This window comes from Mugil cephalus, chromosome 14, assembly GCF_022458985.1.
Source record: "Mugil cephalus isolate CIBA_MC_2020 chromosome 14, CIBA_Mcephalus_1.1, whole genome shotgun sequence".
Classification (NCBI taxonomy): Eukaryota; Metazoa; Chordata; class Actinopteri; order Mugiliformes; family Mugilidae; genus Mugil; species Mugil cephalus.
Window position 1 is genome coordinate 6,478,340 of NC_061783.1, and position 21,013 is coordinate 6,499,352.

General features: G+C 41.0%; 2 protein-coding genes across 2 annotated transcripts; one reads left to right on the top strand and one right to left on the bottom strand.

The window, feature by feature from the left end:
• Positions 1-2,247: 2,247 nt before the first annotated feature.
• asns (asparagine synthetase) lies at positions 2,248-16,017 on the top strand. Its single transcript, XM_047604554.1, has 12 exons — positions 2,248-2,335; positions 3,584-3,839; positions 6,147-6,384; positions 6,469-6,654; positions 6,756-6,857; positions 6,958-7,085; positions 7,196-7,322; positions 8,228-8,334; positions 9,504-9,604; positions 10,223-10,304; positions 10,394-10,549; positions 13,719-16,017. Exons 2-12 carry the CDS (start codon positions 3,591-3,593, stop codon positions 13,926-13,928), a joined length of 1,686 nt encoding a protein of 561 aa, XP_047460510.1. The 5' UTR covers positions 2,248-2,335; positions 3,584-3,590; the 3' UTR covers positions 13,929-16,017.
• tac1 (tachykinin precursor 1) lies at positions 14,270-21,010 on the bottom strand. The gene is made up of 5 exons (XM_047604555.1): positions 20,620-21,010; positions 19,144-19,246; positions 19,032-19,055; positions 16,863-16,919; positions 14,270-16,775 (listed from the first exon to the last, which is right to left on the bottom strand). Exons 1-5 carry the CDS (start codon positions 20,734-20,736, stop codon positions 16,729-16,731), a joined length of 348 nt encoding a protein of 115 aa, XP_047460511.1. The 5' UTR covers positions 20,737-21,010; the 3' UTR covers positions 14,270-16,728.
• Between the last annotated feature and the right edge of the window lie 3 nt (positions 21,011-21,013).

A 21,013-nucleotide genomic window follows, 5' to 3' on the forward strand; every position in this document is an offset into this window, starting at 1 on the left:
CATTAGACCACATGACCTTCTTCCTTTGCTCCAGAATCCAATCTTTATGCTCCCTAGCAAATTGAAGCCTTTTTCTCAGGGTAGCCTCTCTGATTAGCTGTTTTCTTAAGACTACACAGCTGTTCATATATATAATATACACTGTAAATATAATCAGATAACATTTTACAGAGTAACCATCTGTACTATTTTGACTGTAGCCCAAAGGAATGCCAATGAAACAACAGAAATGTCCAGAATTGTTTGCATGTGATTTAATTTATTTGCAGGCACAATGGGATGATACAGAGCAAGAGAATGTGAAATAAGAATGAGCTGCAGTCAATTAAATCCACTTACTCTGTAATGTAGTCCAGTACTACATAGAACACTGGTCAAACTGAAATGTTCAACTTTCATAAGTTACACAATATATGGAAAAATTATTATTTTTTTTTGCTTGTTTAATAAAATAAATAAACTGTTTTGCCAGTGTTGAAACGCTGGCGCCAACATAACTACTGTTGCCCCTTGGGTGAAGTTTCTTGTTTCTTTCTTCCTACTTCGTACCACAAACCGTGCAAACACGACTCGTGAGGCTGCACCCACTGACTTCCTTTGATCCTAAGTGCACACGTGGCAGAATATAGTACCAGCCGTGTATGGTAATGTTTGAAGTATTAAACGTTTATTGAAACATTTAAGTGTGACAAACACGCAAAAAAATATGAAATCGGGAAGGGGCAAGCACTTTTTGACACCACTTTGGAAAGAACACTGAACAGGAACATCTTAACAGGATAAAGGTTATTGGAATCAACAACAATGGAGGAGAAATAAAGGAAGGAAGTGGTCTGCAGATCTTGTAATGGGTGCAGGTGTCAGATAAAATATATAGTACATGTAGACTGATCAGGCATAACCTAATATTGTGTAGGTCTCCCTTGTGCCTCCAAAACAGTTGCGACTCATCGGAGAATGAGCCTTCTGAGAGTGTCCTGTGGTGTCTGGTAACAAAATGTTGTTAGTGGGGGCTTTTGGATCCTATGGATTGAGAGGAGGGGCTCCTTATAAAATAAACCCGTGCATTTAGTGCACTCCGTGTATTGTTGGCAAAGTTAAATATCTCACATTAAGATTTTACATAATAAAATGTGTCCGATCAGTTCTTATTTGACCCTTCGCCACAGTAAAACTTTAAATAGGTGCCAGACACGCACTAGGCACAGGTGAATGGGGAAACCATCCCGGAAGAGAATGTACTTTAATTGCAGTGTGGCGGGGGGGCGTGTTGCAGCATGAATGGACGCCATTTTGGAAAGTATATTCTGAGAGTTAATTACCATTGACTGTTTATTACACAATACTTGGCAGCCTTCCCAATAAATGACCGGGGCGAGACCACCCTGACACTAAAGAGATCACACACTATAAAACTATTCCGCTCAGGCTAACGTGCTTCCTGTTGACACACACACTCCGCCACTTCCTCAGGTGATGCAACCTTACACGTACGTGGTGCTGAACCAAGCCGCCATGAACTTGACAGTTTAACTCCCTTGTGCCAGATCTGAAAGTTAAAAAAAGAAAACGGTAAATGCAAGGGTTGCTATCAAGTTTCGCTTTATAACAGCAATGAAATAGAGCTGAATAACTGTTTAGCATATGCTCCAGGGCGGCAAGATTTATTTTACATTAACAGAAGTTTTATATTTAATAAAAAACAAACAAACAAAAAAACTTGGAGTGGCATAACCATTGTTACTACATATCACATCACATCACTACATTCTTCGTAATAAACTCCGTATTAAATTCGCAGTGATGCAACATGTCTTCACCGTTGCGTCTCCTGCGACAATTAAAAAAAAAACAAAACTGCAAATCGGCCTTCAAAATAATTTTTTTTTTATAAAAAATGTCTATAAACTCTTTGATATTACTGTATGACCACAACAGAAACCGCCATAAATTACATTAAAATTAGCTATTTTAAGCCAGTGTTAAATGCACGTAAGTCTGTTACTATTTTTCATGCTTGCACCATAGCTGTCACAATAACTATAAAATATGTCCGCCCTGTAAACCGCGTATGTGCGTCAACTGAGTATTTGTTTCAAAACTATACTTTTAATGTATACGTTTGATTTCTTAGAACGCGTGACGGTGTTGCACTTATTTATTATTTTTAGCTTTAATGTAAATGTGGCCTTGTCGTTATATGCTTTTATTTTGAAGAGCCCATTCTTCAGTGCAGCGTCGCTTTATAAACACGACATCAACGGTTGCATCAGTGTCAAGTGTAGGAACTCCTTTCTGAGTCGTCATCTTGTAGCAGACTAAAGTTAAGAACACGGTAAGTCATTTATCCGAGGTTAAATGTCTCTGTATCCTCGTTGTCAGGCCAGAAATGCTGTATGGAAATGCAGAAATACTGTGTCATTCTGATAGGGTTCCGGCTTTTTTCATCTTTTCTTCGATTTATTAATTTAAGGTAGTACACGTGTAAAAGGCATAACTGTCGGCTATTTACCGCTGTAATATGGTGTTAATGAAAATTCGGCGTTAACATTAGCCACGAAGAACCTTCATTATTCCGAGAAATCTTAAAAAGATGTTAAATATGATATGTGCTGCTAATATGCGACCGCCCCGGCGTGGAAGACGTGTGCGAGAAGGTGATGAGGATGAAAGGTTGACTCAGACTAACGTGGTGTGGAGATAAGCAACTCACGTTTTGGTTGTATTTGTTCGCCGAGTTAAACAATACAAGATAAACATTTGCAAAAGGTGTTCAAACATGTGGTTATTAGTTAGCTGCTGGCTGGAGCTGAGAATGTTTCAATTGGTAGGATTTTGAATGGAGTCCGGCGTTAGGTGTCTGGGGATAACGTCAAATTGAACTCAGTAACCCAGCACCTCTCGTCACATTTAAGCATTCTTCCACGATCCACGATTAATTATTGATTTTGACTATGAATGAATATTAATAGTTAAAGTTGGTAACTTTTTAGTTTCAATGACGCATCACAACCAGGTCACACGTGTTGTTTAATCGTGTATCAAGAATTTGTTCTTTCTTTGTTGAATTAATTAATTAATTTTCCTAGAATAGGAACACAACCAGTCACACAAATCACAGCTTTTTTTTCTCTTCTCAAAAGTACCCCGTGTTCTCTGTTTGTCTACCGCTGGGTACATGGAAGCACATGGTTGGCATGAAGCCATCATTTTAGCCGGACTATTAGCGCCTCCCTTCTGCTTCCGGGCTGCGTTCAGGGAAGGTGGGCGTTTCTCATTCAGTGTCTGACCAGGTGGCCTTGTTTGGGCGCAACTTCTTAAGACTCATGTTGGTACTGGTTTACGAATCTCTGTCAAGCTGTAATCAAGTCTATCAGTCTTATCCCTAACCTTAATAGAAGCACATTTTGAAATCTAATCCTCTGAGACTGAGTAGGGTTAATATTCAACTGTCATTTAGATAAATGCTTTTCTGACACAGTTTGAATGTCAGTTAGTTACCTTTCAGATTATTTAATTCTCTACATGTAAACCGCTCACTAATCAAAATCGTGTGCCCCTGTCTTCTGTCTGTCCTCCACAGCTGAGAGATGTGTGGTATCTGGGCTTTGTTCGGCAGCGATGAGTGCCTGTCAGCGCAGTGCACGTGCGCCATGAAGATCGCTCACAGGGGCCCTGACGCTTTCCGCTTTGAGAACGTCAACGGCTTCACCAACTGCTGCTTTGGCTTCCACCGGCTGGCCATCGTGGACCAGCTGTATGGCATGCAGCCACTGCGCATCAAGAAGTTTCCTTTCCTATGGCTCTGCTACAATGGAGAGATCTACAACCACCAGACGGTAAGATCGCTCTACCTGCTGCTCTGGAATGATATCAGAGTTGATTTGGCGGTGGAGTGGTAAGGGTGGGGTTCTGTAACCACAAGCAGTTACCACTTCATTGACTTTACTGATAATTTTCTCCACAGGCTTTTATGGCGACAATGGCTTTTTGGTTGGGGTATAGACTTTCTAATTTGAGTCACCGGTTCTTGCAGTGTGCATATTTTTGTGAGGAATCCCACTCAGACAAGGTTAAAATTGTTATCCATTATTGCTGTCATGAGGACGGTTAAATAGTTTTCATCAGTCAAAGCCAAAATCTGTTCCTTCTCTGTAGTCATGTTTTTGCTATTATGACTCCAGAAGAGAGGCACGAGATTTTCCAACAGAGGTTTGATTTATTTATTTTTGACTAAAAGCCCCTAGCACATTATTTCTAACCAATATTTTTGCAGTATGATTGAAAGGCGCAGAAATCCAGTCTAGGTTATCTTTATATAAAATAATTAGCATAACTTCTACCATTAAACTTTCAGCCTTTTTATTCAAACATTTCTCTTTTAATGAGTGAAGGTAGTGTTTAGAGAGTATGGTTTAACTTTGAGTTATCATTGGAAATTACACCTAGTATATCTAAACTAATGTTTGCCTTTGAAAGATTGCTTGCAAAGACTTGGAGCATAAGGTTAACGGGAACCTATGTTCAGCTTCTTTGGTCTACGTACACATGCACAAGTAAATTCATTTCAACAACTTGCAGATGCTTGGAAAGCAGTGGCGTCGTACTAGCTGGTCTCACTTTCTCCACCTGTGACTATAATTTGGGATCAGTGTTTAAACTTTACTACATGTTCACCACAAATGGACATATTTACCCAATCAATTGTCAACATTTTCCAGACTTTCATTGTGAGCTGCTCACCTGACGCACCCATGTTTGTTTCTGCTTCTTTCTGTTAAGACGTTGAGACACTTGGACTCAATTTATTTCCTGCCGGGCAAGAAAAACGTGTTACGTGTATCTTCTGGGAACTAAACGGACCCTGAAGGACTTGCTTTACTTTTACATTTGGCATCCAGCCATCATTAAGGCTGTAAAACAACCCATGATGAAACACTCTACAAAACGCCACGGTCACTTTTAATTCAAAAATATTATCTGATTGTAGAGGCCCCCAAATGTGAGACAACGTCTGATTTTTACCTGATTTCCAGAAGAAAAGGGAAAAAAAATCTTGTATATTCCTGCCAGTCCCCCGAGTGGTTAAGGACACTCACTACAGCTATGCTGTATCTCTAACTTCTGCGTCATCACCCTCCTGTTGTGGAAAAGAAGATTATGTGACCACCTGCGCCCATCACCAGCCTTGAAGATACAATCTGTGCTTCCAACATCTTCTCCAGATCCCATAACCCTACGCTATGAGTGCATTCATGAGCGTTTATGTCGCCAGTAAAGAGACTCTGTCCCATCACAGGGACGACTGAAAGCTGCTGGGAAACATCTAGGAGAGCTGTGATGCTTTTCGTCTCATTCGATCTTGAACTGTCTCTTGTTGAAAACTAAGATTTCATTCAAGAAGACGTTTTTTTAGTTGAGAGCCTTGGGCTCGTGATTTCGAAAGTAAGTTTATCTAGGTAGATAACAGCTAGTTGTGACTACGTTCTGTTTACACAGAACTCTGCAGACCTATAGCCTTCAGCTCTCTAAAGCCCTTCTCACTGGGCCGTAGCTTCTCCTGTATTTTCTCTGAGAATTTTGCCCCAGTATGATAGAAATGCACTGAAAAAAAACACATTACAGTGGAGGGAAAGACTAGAGACAGGGCCTCCATTAGTTTGACTGTGTTTTCCATCAAGTGCCATTTTGTGGTCACAAAGTGCTTACAATCTAACAGTTGCTGAGACGTTCAATTTGAAACTACAGTTTCACAATTTGGTTGACACTACAAATCGGTAGTTGGCAGAATCGAATGGGTGAAATGCGTGTCCCTTAAAGCTTCCAGGCGGTCCATTCAAGAGATTGTTTTTATATCTGGATAAAAGTGGTGACTGACTGAATGAAAAACATTGCCAACCCTAGGACCGTGCTGTTAGCACAACTAAAACACACGCACTGTGTGTTTTAACAATAACTTGATGGTATCAATACAGAGTGAACTTCAGCTGGAAGTTCACTCACAAGGTGAAGGCTGAATCTGCTATTGTGTTATTATAACAACCAGTTGTTAAGTCCCCCCCCCCCCCAGCTATCCACTGCTCTCTAAATCTAACTTGTATGAGCTTAAATAAACCTGCTTTTTTTTTTTTATTCTGCGTTTCCAGCTGAGGAAGGAGTTTGACTTTGACTACCAGACTAAAATGGACGGTGAGATTTTGCTCCATCTGTACGACCGCTTTGGCATCAAGAAGATGGCCTCTCTCCTGGATGGCGTCTTCGCTTTCATTCTGCTGGACACCGCCAACAGGAAGGTCCACCTGGGGAGGGACACGTATGGCGTCCGACCTTTGTTCAACTTCGTCACAGAAGACGGGTTCCTTGCAGTCTGCTCCGAGGCCAAAGGTAACGGAATAGTTTATAACCTCAGACCTGACTCTTCCATTATGTCCTGAACGTTGCCTGACTTTGTTGTGTTTCTGATCGCAGGCCTGACAGAAATTACCCATGCGATGTCCACCCCAGCCAACATTGTCCCCTTCCCCCCCGGCTACGTCGAGGTGTTTGACTTGAAACCAACCGGCAAAGTTCAGTCCATTCAGAAGGAGCAGTTCCACTGCTGCACCAAAGAGCCGGCTCATGCCAACTACGACACCGCGGAGACACTGCAGTCAGGTGAGAAACTGGTTAAACCACTTTATTTTCTTAGATGCTCAGGATTTTTTTTTTTTTTTTTTTTTTGGGTCACGGTTCGTTAAAACGAGTGTTCTCCTTAGGTGTGGATGAGAAGGTGGTGAAAAGCAACATCAGAGCTCTGTTCGAGAACGCCGTGAGGAAACGTCTCATGGCTCACAGGAGAATCGGTTGTCTTCTCTCAGGTAACGTCTGCGAAGTAAACTACATCCACGTGTGGAAGTTTTGTGTGCTATACATCGTCTTATTACAGTGCTTTCCTCATTCATATTGTCCATCGTTCAGGTGGTCTGGACTCCAGTTTGGTCGCTGCTACTCTGGTGAAGCTGGGGAAAGAGGAGAAGCTGAAGTATCCCATCCAGACATTTTCAATCGGGTCCGACGACAGTCCAGACATCCTCGCTGCTCGCAGGGTCAGTTCTTCACATCTTATGGCAACACTGAACGTCTATAGATGATGGAAAAACATCATTTTGTTGCTTTTAGTCAATCACTTGATGCATTTCTTTTTTCTTTCTCTCAGGTGGCCGCCCACATTAACAGCGAACACCACGAAGTGAACTTCAGTGCAGAAGAAGGCATCCAAGCTGTGGAGGATGTCATTTTCCACCTGGAGACCTATGACATCACCACCATCCGTGCCTCTGTCGGTGAGTGCAACAAACTGAAACGAAACCGAGGTTGCACGTTCCTCAATAAAACGCAACTGGGAACACTCGGTTATTAAGAGTCAGGTGTGAGATGAGCAGGGCTGTAGTACTGACGTAACATTTAAACGTTGCTCCTCTATGAAGCTCCGGTGGTTGACACTAAATGTTGAAGGACGTCTGTGGTCTGTGTTTGGTCTGGATGGTCTGTGTGGCTCTACCTGATGAACTAGAAGTTAATCTTGCAAGAATCTAACTAAGGTGTTTTATACAACAGATCTGATTCAGAAACCATTTAGAAGAAGTTCCAACCTCTCAGTAGCGTGTCATAAAATACTAAGCCATTTTCATTTAGTAATCGCACGCACTGGGTTCGCACTGATATTTTAGCTGACTGATGTGACATAAATGTGAGCGGCTACGCTGCATCAACACATTCCTTTTCCACCTGACTGGATTCGTTGAATTGCTTTAGATCAGCTCAATAGGTGAAGAGGTCCGTGGGGGCAACATGGGGGGATTTAACTGTGCTGCAGTTGCAACATTGACAACATTGTTCATATCCCATACAACTACAATACAGGCTGAACAAATGCTTCAAACAAATGCAGATAACATGACCCAAGTTATGAAATATGAGATACTTATAAAATGTGTATGAACGGTTTCTAGTTTCATGGTATTTAACGTTGAGGATGTGAACTTGGCAATAGATGTGATCGTTGGTTCATTTAAAGTTGACACAGAGAATCTCCTACTCAAACCAATGATAGATAGGATTCAGGGATACCGGCATCCTTTTATCATTGGTGCTGGGAGTACCAAAGCTGTAATAGTATTTTCCAGCTGACACAATTGATGAAGGATTCACTGATTTCAAAACCTCAACTCTGTTTCTCCCTCTACAGGGATGTACTTGGTGTCCAAGTACATAAGAGAGAAGACGGACAGCGTGGTGATCTTCTCTGGTGAGGGATCTGATGAGCTGACTCAGGGATACATCTACTTCCACAAGGCAAGTCCTGCTGTAACCAGTCATCATTTGATTTTCTTTCATTTTGAATGGAAACTAGTTTTTCCCAAATTCCTTTTAATGCCATTCATTTAAACCCGCGAGCAATTCACATTCTGTTATTATTGCCTCGGCCCAAAGCCTAGTTTGGGAAATCAGAATAATGCGCGCCGTAGGGTCAGTGCTGCCAGAGATCTCAAAAGAAGCAGAAGAAGGACAAAAGGGATGACGAGGTCCTAACAGAAGCTTTTCTCAAAAAGAACAGTTTTCTGCATATAACATGAGAAAATAAAACATAACAAAAAAATCCCTTCCAGGTACATTCAAAACTCTGGATTAACACAGTTCACTATGGAAATCATGTGACTGATCACAGTTAAAAATTAAATTTCAATTTATTTGACGGCCCTAACAACACAGTAGTGTTTTCAGATCATTGGCTTCATTGAGCCCTTAGAAAACATGATTCCAAACATTTGTCCTCACTAAACATTTTGTTTCATTCAAATGGACAGAAATCATGAATAAAATGTTCTTTAAAAAAAAATAAAGCCCACAACATACATCAAGATTGTTGTATCATAGATGACAAAGACGAAGATCTTTTTTTTTTTTTTTGTGCAAAACCCCTTTTTAATGTGTAGTACTAATGGTGCCACAGATGACATTAAAAAAAAACAAATGGCCCTAATAGTAATACTCTGATAATCTAATAATAATAATACTATAATCCTAAAATATCTACAACATAATTGATTATACTTGTTATTTGTTAGTGTTGACTTCAATCTAACGAAAAGAACTGAACTGTACTTCCTGAACAAGATAAAATCAGCAACTGAAAACCTTGTCTCTGCTGCCCCCCGGTGGACAAAGTCCTGCAGTGATCTAGAAGTCTAATGGTTTTTGCTGCAGTTCTATCTTTACCTGACCTTCACTATAACATGTGGCACCAGGACATGTGACAGTAGACGTCTTCATGTCACTCTGGGTCACTGAATATGTGACACTGTTGTCACCATGTCAGAAGTGGTCCAGAAATGTTTATCAGACTGAACAGATCAGGAGGATTTAGACATTAGAGTAACGTGCTGCGATGACGTCGGATTAAAATGGAGAGGCTGTTTAAAAACGTGACGTCCCTTCTAACAAGGACTCTGTTCCTCCTCCAGGCTCCGACTCCCAAAGCGGCAGCAGAGGACAGCGTGCGTCTGATGAAGGAGCTCTACTTGTTCGACGTCCTCCGTGCTGACCGCACCACAGCTGCACACGGGTAACGCCTCTCGACCCCTCGCCGTCACCACACAAGTCAGGCTGGAGAAACTCTAACCTAAACCGGCTAGAAAATGTCATCTGAGCGGATGTGAAAAGCTCAAACCAGCGTTTACTTGGCATTTTGTGTGCGCTAAGTGGATTAAAATTGCTGCTCATTAATTTTCTGATGATAGTTAATTAATTGGACTGAGATCAGAAATTGCGCAAATGAATATTGAGCAACAGCTTTTAGCACTGCCTCTTTCAGGAGTGTGGTTCAAACATTTTTGTTTTTATTGTGACTACATGTACACAAATCCTTCATTGGAGTAAGAGCAGGAAACAAAGTGGTCGACAACAACATGATTGAACCAATGGTAAAACTAATAATTAGAGGAAAAAGCCACTGATTATACTTTAATGTGCTCGTCATTATCTGCGGAATGAAAAAAAAAAACAATTAAGCAATACTGATTTTTGATGCTAATACATGAATTCAGTTGGATAAAAGACTGATGGATACGTAATTGCTTCATTTTGTACCCTTACGTCCCACAATTGCCTCAAGTCAGTGATGAAGTATAGACTGTGTTTTATTTTTGGTTTGGCTCAACCTCTGCTGCTGGTTGTTTTCTAGTCTGGAGCTCAGAGTGCCTTTCCTGGACCACAGATTCACAGCGTACTATCTGTCCCTGCCGGAGGAGATGAGGGTTCCTAAGGTGAGTAAACGCATGGAGTTGATGTATGGACCCATTGAGTGAACTCTTTTTAACAACGCGGACGTGCTATGTCCCGTGACGCTCCGCAGAACGGAGTGGAGAAGCATCTTCTGAGGGACGCCTTCAAAGGTCTCAACCTGATCCCAGATGACATCCTGTGGAGGCGCAAAGAAGCCTTCAGTGATGGCGTGATGTCTGCAAAGAAGTCCTGGTACACCTGCCTGCAGGACCACGTAGAGTCTTTGGTACGTGTCAAGGTTTTTTATCAAAATCCATTTTCTCTTCAACATTCAAGATTTCTTCATTATCGGTTTCCCTGTACGTTTACAGCACATAGAAAAATCTCTTTCTCACATAAGAATATACAGATTAGAAATGTAATTAAACAAAATGCAAAGAAAAAGCAGATCTATATACAACAGTGCAATGTATGGTTGCAGCTTGAGTTTTAGTCCAGGCTAGAGTCCTTGTGTCTTTTTATTTGTTAAGGAGGCAGATGGGGAAGAGTCTCTGTGGAGACTAATTTACACAGTTAGTAAAGTTCAATAATAATTGAGCTTTAACACAATGACACTGCTGTTGCGGGTTATAAAAACAAATCTTCAGGCCTGAACTAATTCCCTGAAAAGGGGGAAGATTTATGACTTCCATTTTAAAAATGGGATTGAATGGATGCCTTTGAGCTGTAGACAGACCACGACTTCTGAGGTTATTTACTGGCCATGAGGTGGGGGGATTCTGACAATGTCATTATGCATGTAAAGCTGATTTATTTATCTTTCAAATCTTACACCCGACATAACGCTGCGGCACTTAAAGAGGACTCTCTAAAGGCCGACACGAGAGGAGCTGGACCATACTCCTGACTACAATTGATGTGTTTTTGTCGCTCTTCAATTCGGCTCCATCTACTTTGGCAGAACAGATGATGAGAGCACGTTCAATAACTTCAGTGTCACTTGCTGATGGCTATAAGGCTGTTATTTGCTGGCTAATTCAGTTTTGATTAGATGGAAGTAAACATTTAATATCTCACTCTAGCGTGGTGATAAAGACTGTTATTACAGGTATTTTCTGAGGGAAGTTTGCACTCAAAGCTGATTGTGTGACAGGCACCTGAAGGCTTCACAAGAACACATCCATTAAGACTACAAATACAATGAAGCTCATCTGTGAGACAGCTTGCTGTGCTATGTGCAGATGAAATGCATTAAGACGCCTCTTAAGAGCTGTTGTTTCCCTGAATATAATGGTGCTTAGCTGTGGAGTCAGGAATATTACTATATAACCTGGGTACTATACAACAATCAAGTATAACATTATGGCCACTGACAGGAGAAGGAATTAGCAATGACCGTCGTGTGACATGTTTTGGACATGGCATTCATGTTACTAAGACATGTACTACCCACCTAGACCAGACCAATCACAAAAACACTTTAGGAACAACTAACAAAAACAAAACTAAAAAATGTCCCATTGACTTCCATTACAACTACATTTTTTTGATAATGGACATCAATGGAACGTTTTTGTCCACTAAGGTTACAAGAGGGTATTAAATTTTAAATCTGATGCTACACAAAAACTAATAATCCTATTAAGTCAATATTTCAGACGATCTTGGTCAAACCCAAGACTGATTTGGAAAAAATGCCCCAGCTATTCAACATTAGTTTTATGGAAAATAGATGGTTTTTCATGTTAAAAACATCAAGTGAGTTCAACTAATCCCTAATTCCTCAAATGATTGAATTTTTGGTCATTTGTAAAGTGGTTTAACAGAGTTATGCAGAAAAAAATATAAATCTCTCTTTTTTTTTTTATAGCAGATTTTTGGGCATGATGTTTTTGTCTTCTAAGGTTAAGGTTATCATTATTATTTTTATTTTTTTTTTAATGTCAAAATTTGTGTAGAGATTGACTTTGTTATAAAAACTTGTGCAATATGCACTGACAGCCAAATGAAGAGGAAAAGTTTGCCCAAATGGACAAAAATGTCCCTAAGGTTGGCCGAGGCTTAACGGTTAAATTGTAAATGTACAAGTGCCACAGTTTTGATTATCACACAAATATTCCTAGGAGTTATCAACCAACCAACCAGACCAGTTCACAAAACCTCCAGCTGTTTATCCTCAATCTGATGTTAAGCTCCGTTACACACTGATCTCTTGTCCTTCGCACGACTACATCAGTGGAGAGAGCTGTTGTGAACGTGTACCCTTCTGTGTTTGCTTTAACGTTAAGCTTCAAAAACTGCCTCACGCTAAGGTCCAGGCAGTAGCTGTTGCAGAGCTTTCAGTCGCACCACTAGCAGCAGATTGCTTGCACAGCTTTCACTGACTCTTTGTCTTTAGCCCCGTTCAGACGGGTTTGGCATCACAGGGGGAAGTTGTGGATAAAATATTCCCTGTGGGTCGTGGTAATTGAACTAGTTTTAAACTAATTGATATGTTTCCTGTAATTGAGATGGATGTTCAGCAGGAGTAATAGAAAACAAGTAAACCTCCACAATTTAGTTAAGGATCTGATCTCAACATTCTTTAGTTCTTAAGCACCAACACAGGCAGAGCTGTCTGTACATTTTAAACTGTTTCTCCTAATGGCCAGTTGTCACTTTCAATGGTGGCACTTTTACTAAATAGTAAAAATTAGGCTCAAAGGAGGAGAGTAGGAACTGGCTGAAGCTCTCCTGATGAATTTTCTTTTTGTAAACCTATGTGTTAATGAGACTACATCCTTCTCTAAAACATCTTCATGGTTCCTAAAGTTACACACGAAATCTGAATTTGATACTGAGCTGGTAAAGTGCAGGAGAAGGAAATGAGATCTTTTTCCTGGATTAGAAGGGAAGTGAGATTCACGTTGTACCGTAGAGTTAATCAAAATTATATCTGGGATCCAGACAGGAGACTAATTTATATTGTCAACCTGTCAGTTTCTAATAGAAAGTTAGCCTGGTTAACTTGCGCCACAAAAGGCCCAAACAAAAAAAAAAGGCCACAAGTTTCAATTTAGCTTCATAAATTAAATTAGATGCGTTTAAACCACATCATGAATCAACGTACACGAAGATCCAATTAATATGTCGCGTCATTAGAACCAAACAACATTTCCCCCAAAGGCTGTAAATCAAACGGAAAACAAAGAAAGTTCGGAACGATAAGGTCAAATTAACAAGCTCTACGTTTAACCAATTAAAATAAAAAGACAATTATGCAAACTTTTTCTTTTCAACTTTCAAAACAAAATCCAAAAATGATTCGTGAATATGTCAGTGTTCATTTTCAGGCCGTTCAGTAAATGCAGGTGGATGAGAGTGATGTGTAAGGAGGCAGGAGTGTTAGAAGCTCGGAGAGTTTACAGGATAACGTATTAACTATTATTATTTTCCGACTCGCTGTGTTCTCTCAGGTGAACGACGACCAGATGGAGAAGGCGCACAAAACGTTCCCTCACAACCCTCCACGCACCAAAGAGGCCTACTACTTCAGGCAAGTGTTCGAGAAGCACTTTCCAGGCCGGGCTCAGTGGCTCTCCCATTACTGGATGCCTCGCTGGATCAACGCCACCGACCCGTCCGCCCGCACCCTTGCAATCTACAAACCAGACAAAGACCAGTGATCGTCAGGAACCCGCGGCCACATGTACCCGTTAGCGCAGGCCACGGCCTCTTCTTTATGTGTCATAATCAGCTTTATTTTACAACTCCCATGTTTAAATTCTAATTTATTCGGAAGTACTTCCACTGAGCTGGTCTTACCCCGCACGATGTTTGTCTGTCAGGCAGTGATGGAGGAGATCTTCTAAAAAGGACGTGTCGCACCTTTGTAGCCATTTAAAAAGCCTGAAGCCCGTGCTCCATCTGCAGCCTTTAATTCTGTTAATGTGGGTTTACATTTTGCTTCCAGTGTGAGCTCTGCTGAAGGTTCTTTCAAAATCTGCAAAGGTCTCTGCTTTTGATGCTATTTGCTACTTTTGTTGATATTTAAAAAAAAAAAAAAAAAAAAAAAAGAAAAGAAAAAATGCCACCTTGAACACTGACGGTGTGATGAAAGCAGCAGGTCGGCGGCTTCCTTCCTGAGCCGCTGGACAGTCAGTGAACCTGGCACAAAGACGGAAAGAAATTGGACTCTTAGTGAAAAGGAGCCTTAAGTTGTGAGGTGTATTGATTTAAAAAAAATAATAATCAAGCATCTGTGTCGTGGGACGCTCATGAGGCAGGTGGCTGAAAAACACACCTGGCAGCTGGTCACGTTCTCTGGAAACGTCCGAGTGGAAGTGGAGCTCGGACCAACAGACGCTGGAGCGAACCCATGCAGTTTGTTTTAATGAGGAATATATGAATATTCAATTCATGTACTTTTACATCTACTTAATCTACTGGAGAACAACCTTTGAGACTACTTCACTACTTCACTGCACTTGATAGGCTCATTGAAACGGCTCCAGCCCCCCTAAAATTCAACCTACTTCATGTCATTGATTAACAGTAATTTCCTGTGTGGCCAAAAGAGTGTAAGCGGAGAAACTTACTGATGCAGTGTGCTGGTGTGATCGTCTAAACATCATCACTGCTGCTGTGTGACCAGTCACCTGGGCCTGAGCGATGGATAAAAAATTAGTTGAGGGTTTGAAGTGAGTGAAATTGTTCTTTTACAGCCTCGTCTGACAAGCTCCACCGGTTCAAGCCTGTCCTCGCTGACATGCTAATGATGGGGTCTGACTGATCTGTCTAGTCTATTGATGCATTTTGTTGTAAGGACCATGCTCGTATTTTTTTCAATTATTATTTATTTTTTTTATTGTTCGCCAACAGTTATCCAGCTGAAGCACATATTTGCTAGGGAGTGTGTCCTAACTTCCAGGCTGCCTCTTGTTCATTTTTCTGCTCTGAGAAATAACCAAAATCTTGCTGGAGATAGATATCGAACTAAACACCTCTTCTGTTGTTTGCCGTATCAATCAGCCGACCGCACGGCGAGCAGCTCCTGTCTAATATAAAATAGTCCTCGGAATAGCTCTAATGTCCTGCCACGGTCCTGTTGTATAATCTTTTCTGATGCGTCCGGACATATTTATTTCTTTTCTGTTTTCAAGTGGGTCTCAAACGCTACACCCTGCGTGTTTTTCTTAGGAGGATCGCGCTGCTACTTCTCGGATCTAGGATGCCTCATGAGTAACTAGCGACATCAATAAGTTGTGTGTTAAAATGGAGTGTTCAGAGCTACTAACACCAAAAACAAAACAAAGCAAAAAAAAAAAAAAATAATAATAATAACTGTTGACTGGTATGTTATGCAATTTGTGCGGAGGACATCTTTCCACTTTCTCATAGGTGAGTCATGTGCGCAGTGGAACCACTTGACACTAATTAATACTATCTTAATACTATCGGCTGTTGTTTCGCTGCCTGTTGCATATCAGGTTACAACTGGCTACGCTGATGGGAATTTAGTGTTTGACAAATTAAATTTCCCTACAATGTATGATTTTCATTCATTTCCTCTACCCCTTCTTCAAGTGTTGGCATGAACTACAGTACGGAAGCGGTGATGCCTGGCCTTTATTTTACAGCATGAAACTAAGCTCTATGTAACATTCAAAGCTTAATAGAAAACAAGGCGGCACAATGTCTCCAGGTCTGTAGTCCTGACTTCTCTCTCTCTGTTACCGCTGGTTTCTCAAAAATAAATTCTACTCTTGACACTGACGTGGGCTTTTGAGTTTGTGTTCAGTGCAGTACCTCTGTTTACCACCAGAGTCTGCTCTTCGTCACTCTGAAAGACTCCGAGAGAGACCGCTTTTCTTTCTTTTTCTTTTTTTCCCCCCATTTAAAGATCACAAGGAACTCACGACTTGCAAGCTGAAGTTCAACCAGTAAAGAAAATAATTTTAATATTTGTCAAATCACTACACACACAGGTATCCTGTCACATCACACCATCTGTCCAGGTGGAGGACATGACAGCTCTTCTAAAAGTCACTTGGAAACCAAAATGAGAGCCTGTCCCAGTGTGTTGTGTTTCTACAACATTCAGTTACAATTAATCAGTTATGAGGCACTATGCAGTGACTTTGGCAGTGCAATTTTCAGCATACCCTAGGGTAAAGCCTTGCTTTGATGGTCCACAACAACATTTAGTCTTTGTGGCGTGGCAGATGGTGTGAAATGCTCACAGAAACCACTTAACATTGATAATCAAACCATTTTCCCTCCACGCACTGTGGACTGCCTTCTGCTGGGGACAAAAGAAACGGGCACAGGTACAGCACTGCTATATCACTACAATGTGGAAACAGAATCATTTTATTTGACTAACAGCTATACACAGTTTGGGAGAAAACAAAAAACCAGCGTCGGTTTCCCCTCCCGTGGGAGTGGGAGGGAGGAATGACTCGATGAGAGGCCGGTGAAGGCAGTTCAGCGGCGCTTGTCGTACGTCTGTATTGTGCTCCACTCGTAAGACTCTGTGGAGGGAGGAGGAACCATTAGAAATCGTTTTCCATGTTGAAAACTGGTGATTAAAAACGGTGAATTTTCCTGGAGTGACTTACCTGGCTCCTCTTGGCTCCTTTTTCCCATCAGTCCAACAAAAGAGTTGATTTTATGTCCTTCAAAGAACAACAACAACAAAAAGAAGTATAAGAATCATAACAGAGTAAACAGTGATTTAGTGCTGCTGCAGAATTTCAGATAAACTAAAAGCTCATATCCCCCAAGTTCAAATCAGAACTATAAAACATTTGTGAAAATAATGAATTCTCATTTTGTTTATTCCTCTACTGCTTTAATGTTCTTCACAAGCTCTTTAATCTAAAAGTTTCTCTGATGTCATCACATTGTCAGAGTGGAATTAAATGAAACACATTAAGAGACGTTTAGTCCGTTTTTTTCTGTTTCCAAACCAAGCTTGCAAATCATTATTGTCTCTCGCGCTGTGTTTGAGTATTTAAAAGATAAAAGAAAGTCTGATTTATTTGTAATTTGTGTTTGATTAAAGCTCCTCCTCAGGTTTCCAAAACAGCCACAACTCCAGAAGCGACGGAAATGATCACGATGTCTCGCAGCGTGAGCCCGATTCCAGCACATGGACTGAGAACCAAGCTGAACCGGTTTGTCAGGTTTGTGGAAATATAAATCTGATAGACGGCCGCATCACACACTGAATGGGTCTGACTGTCAATCAGACTAATGGACCGTAATATGATCATGATGGTGGTGGTGGCGTATCAGATCGGGCCCGTATTAAACACAGAGAGCCCCGAGGGAACCTTTCACATTCCACACATCAATATTTGCATCTGGTTGAACTGCAAAAGAATATAGCACTCATCAGTCAGAAGAGCAGAGGGAACCAAACACTGTCTTGCCTCATCTTTTTCCTTTTCTCTCGTGTATTGTGAGAGCAGAAGGCATCCTCATGTGAAGGGTGAAATGCACAACTTCTCCCATCATAAGCGTAAACAATCCAATTTAACTCCCCCATGTCCTTGGGGCATTGATCCCAGCTTTCTCCCTCTCCCTAATGAAGAGTGACTCCTAGTCGTGCCTCCATAAGAGGAATAAATTAGACATATACTTACTTAGACTGCGCTGTTTTGCTTCACTGAGTGGGTGATTAATTGGGACCAAAAAAAAAAAAAAAAAAAATCTACAGAGGAAAAAAGGGAATATCCCCTCCTCCTCATTCCTTTTGCCTCCCCACTTATCTCCTCTCCCTCTGTGGCACGCAGACATCTGCTCTGGACCACCTTCCTACTGACAATTTATTTTGCTCAAAAGAAAAGAAAGAAACGCCGACTTACATGTGAGCCGTGCTGGCTGTCAGTTACTTAAACCCCGTGGTCCATCACTTGCTCAGCCTTTCATGAGATTTTGCGTATTTACTGTGGGGGATAAATGGATGGATTCGTCTTTTCTCCCCACTGTGCTGTTCTTTGGAACATTTTCAGTGGGGGTGAGTTTGTGTCTGTACAGTGTTACAATGGTCAGGTGCAAATATACCTGCTGTCTCTATACTATATATATATATATATATATATATATATATATATATGTATAGTATGTATGTGTGTATATATATATATATGTATGTATGTATGTATGTTGTATGTGTGTATATATGTATTATGATGTATGTATTTATATATATATAGTATTTTATATATATTGTGTGTATGTATTGTAGTGTGTTATGTTATTATATATAATATATATATATATATTATTTATATTTTATATTATATTATTATATTTTATATATTTTATATATATATAGTTATGAAGAACAGGCGTATTTTGGACTGACCATTGTATTACCTATATATATATTGTTGTGTATTAGTTGTATAAATGTAAATTATATATATATAATTTATTCATTTTACTGCCATACTGATGTCATTATATGTTATATTTGCTGCGATGTGGAAGTTTGAAACTTGGAGGTTCACAGGCGAGCATTTACAGGAGACTTCTTGACTACTAAGCCCCTTCATAACTGAGACAGAGTAGAGCAGTGATTAGATCAAGTCCAAAGACTACAGAGGTTGGTATGAGACAAGTGTGGATAATGAGATACACTAAAACATAGCAACTGTATGTCTGTCTAATGTTTATGGCAGCAAGTGCTCGCAATCAAGTTTGGAATATTCCCATTTTTTACGCGGCGTCAAGGGCAAGACGGGGGAGATTGAGAACTGATATGACTTGAATGCACTTACTTTTGCGGGTGATCTGTGCATTTGCTGTGGGAGGACAGAAGCGAAGCGCGTTAGAAGGGGTCAGGACAAGAAGTACACAGGTGAAAACTGCACAGTGGGAGCGAGCTCTTACCCATGGAGCGCTTCCCCATCAGACCGATGAACTGGTGCGGCCGCGGCTTTCTCGTCATCCTCAGGAGGATTTCTCTGAATGGGTCGTTGGGAAGCCAGCCGTCCTGAGGGGAAAAGAAAATGTCACTCTTTATGGCGGGACAACTGTCTATAAACATCGTATCTATGTTGCAGCCGCTTTCAGGACTTTGTAATTTCCAAAACTGTACCTGAACGCGTCTCCTATGTATCCTACACCTGCGCGCCTCAAAATAATGGAATTAAATGACCAAAAACCGGATACTGCTATTGCATATAAATGTCATAAGCTCGAAAAATATTACTTAAAACCACCTCCACCCTTCGCGCATAATCTATACTGAGAAATAATTCATACGCTTGAATTTAGAACTTTCACCGAGTGTTTCTATTTCCATCTCAAGACATATTTCTACACTGTGCATTAGTCTAGCGGAGAAGGGGACCTGGGGGCCACTAATGTCCCGCACACTAAGTTGCAGTGATTGATTGTATTCTCATTCATCTGCAGGGTGGCTCCAGCCCCTACACTTTACGCTATTGGAGGAGCGGCTTGGCACGTCTCCAACTCGCAAAGTCAAGCGCGGGACGTGCGCTCCATGTCAATGGAGAGATGGACTACATGCTTCAGCTTCCACGACAGCGCACAGTGTGCACTCAAGGCTTTATTTAATTTCCCCGCTGGCTGCCGGCTCTGATCGCTGCGACCGTCTCCATCCTCATCCTGCGCATTACTGAGAATTAACATCTTGTTTTTCCTCTAAGTGCAGTCAGATTGTTCCAGATCAGCTTCTTCTCGGGTTCTTCCCCAAATCAATGCGGTAAACTGCTCATTCTATTAGATTTGCCTATTCATTTGCAGTGTGCCTGGATGGTGGTGCATTGGGGAGTTCCAGGCTCTGGGTTCTGTAAAGCTTTGCATTTGGATTAATATATTCATGAAAATTGAAATTGGAAAAACGAATGACAATTTGTGAGCGCAACTTAAACATGCATGCATACATATATACATATATATGTATGTTTAAGTTGTTAAATTGTGACAATTAGTGAACACAACTTAAACATGCATATGTTTAAGTTGTGCTCACTAATTGTCACGTTTTCTGCATATATGTATATAGAGAAAATGTGCATCTGGATCGATGCAAAATTTTCTCAAAATGAAATATTACTCCAGGAAATGGAGGTTTCTTCACAAAAAGTAAAACACACTAGTTTTATCAGTCCACCTTACCTCATTCTACCCTTTTTTTCATTTACCGGTTAAACAAACTTAAAACAATAGATGGCCCAAATCATTTCTGTCAGTTTCATCCAGAGGAGAAGGGACAACCCCAGCCCTTTCTGCTGCAGTGCAGGACCTAATAACAGGCTAGATAATGAGTGAAATGTATTCAAGTGTATCTTTTCAATTAAGTTTCAAATATAACGCCAAATAAATATTCTATTTAGATACCTGAATTTGATTGCTGCTCGTCCAGTAGTCAGGCTCTTCTTTTGGGCCGTTTTCTTCGCAAAAAACTTGAGCGGCGGCGAAAAAAGCCACTAAAACTGGCAACAGGAGAAACTTCATGACGCCGGAGCTGTTTTTCGACGCGTAAAAATTCACAAACACTTGAAACTGTACGAAAACAGACGCCGACTGTGGGAACTACAAAACAAGAAAGTAAACTGAGTGCGCTCGACGCACGGACGGTGGCTGTCAGTGGTTGCTTTTAGCTCGGTGCCTCTTCCCTCACTGATCAATGGTTAGTCCATAGCGCGTGCGTGCGTCAGGATGCTGTGGATCCCGCCACTGTCTCCAAAGCTTCTCCGCGCTCTCAGCCTCTCCTGGTCTGGTACGCCCTCGC

Bases quoted from the DNA above. Each gene is read 5' to 3' on its own strand.
- asns (XM_047604554.1), top strand. From the start codon at position 3,591: ATGTGTGGTATCTGGGCTTTGTTCGGCAGCGATGAGTGCCTGTCAGCG. The intron at 6,858-6,957 runs GTAACGTCTGCG...TCCATCGTTCAG, and splicing joins AATCGGTTGTCTTCTCTCAG to GTGGTCTGGACTCCAGTTTG. The intron at 7,323-8,227 runs GTGAGTGCAACA...CTCCCTCTACAG, and splicing joins CACCATCCGTGCCTCTGTCG to GGATGTACTTGGTGTCCAAG.
- tac1 (XM_047604555.1), bottom strand. From the start codon at position 20,736: ATGAAGTTTCTCCTGTTGCCAGTTTTAGTGGCTTTTTTCGCCGCCGCT. The intron at 19,247-20,619 runs GTATCTAAATAG...TTTTCCCCTCAG, and splicing joins CGAGCAGCAATCAAATTCAG to GACGGCTGGCTTCCCAACGA. The intron at 19,056-19,143 runs GTAAGAGCTCGC...GTCCTCCCACAG, and splicing joins GATGGGGAAGCGCTCCATGG to CAAATGCACAGATCACCCGC.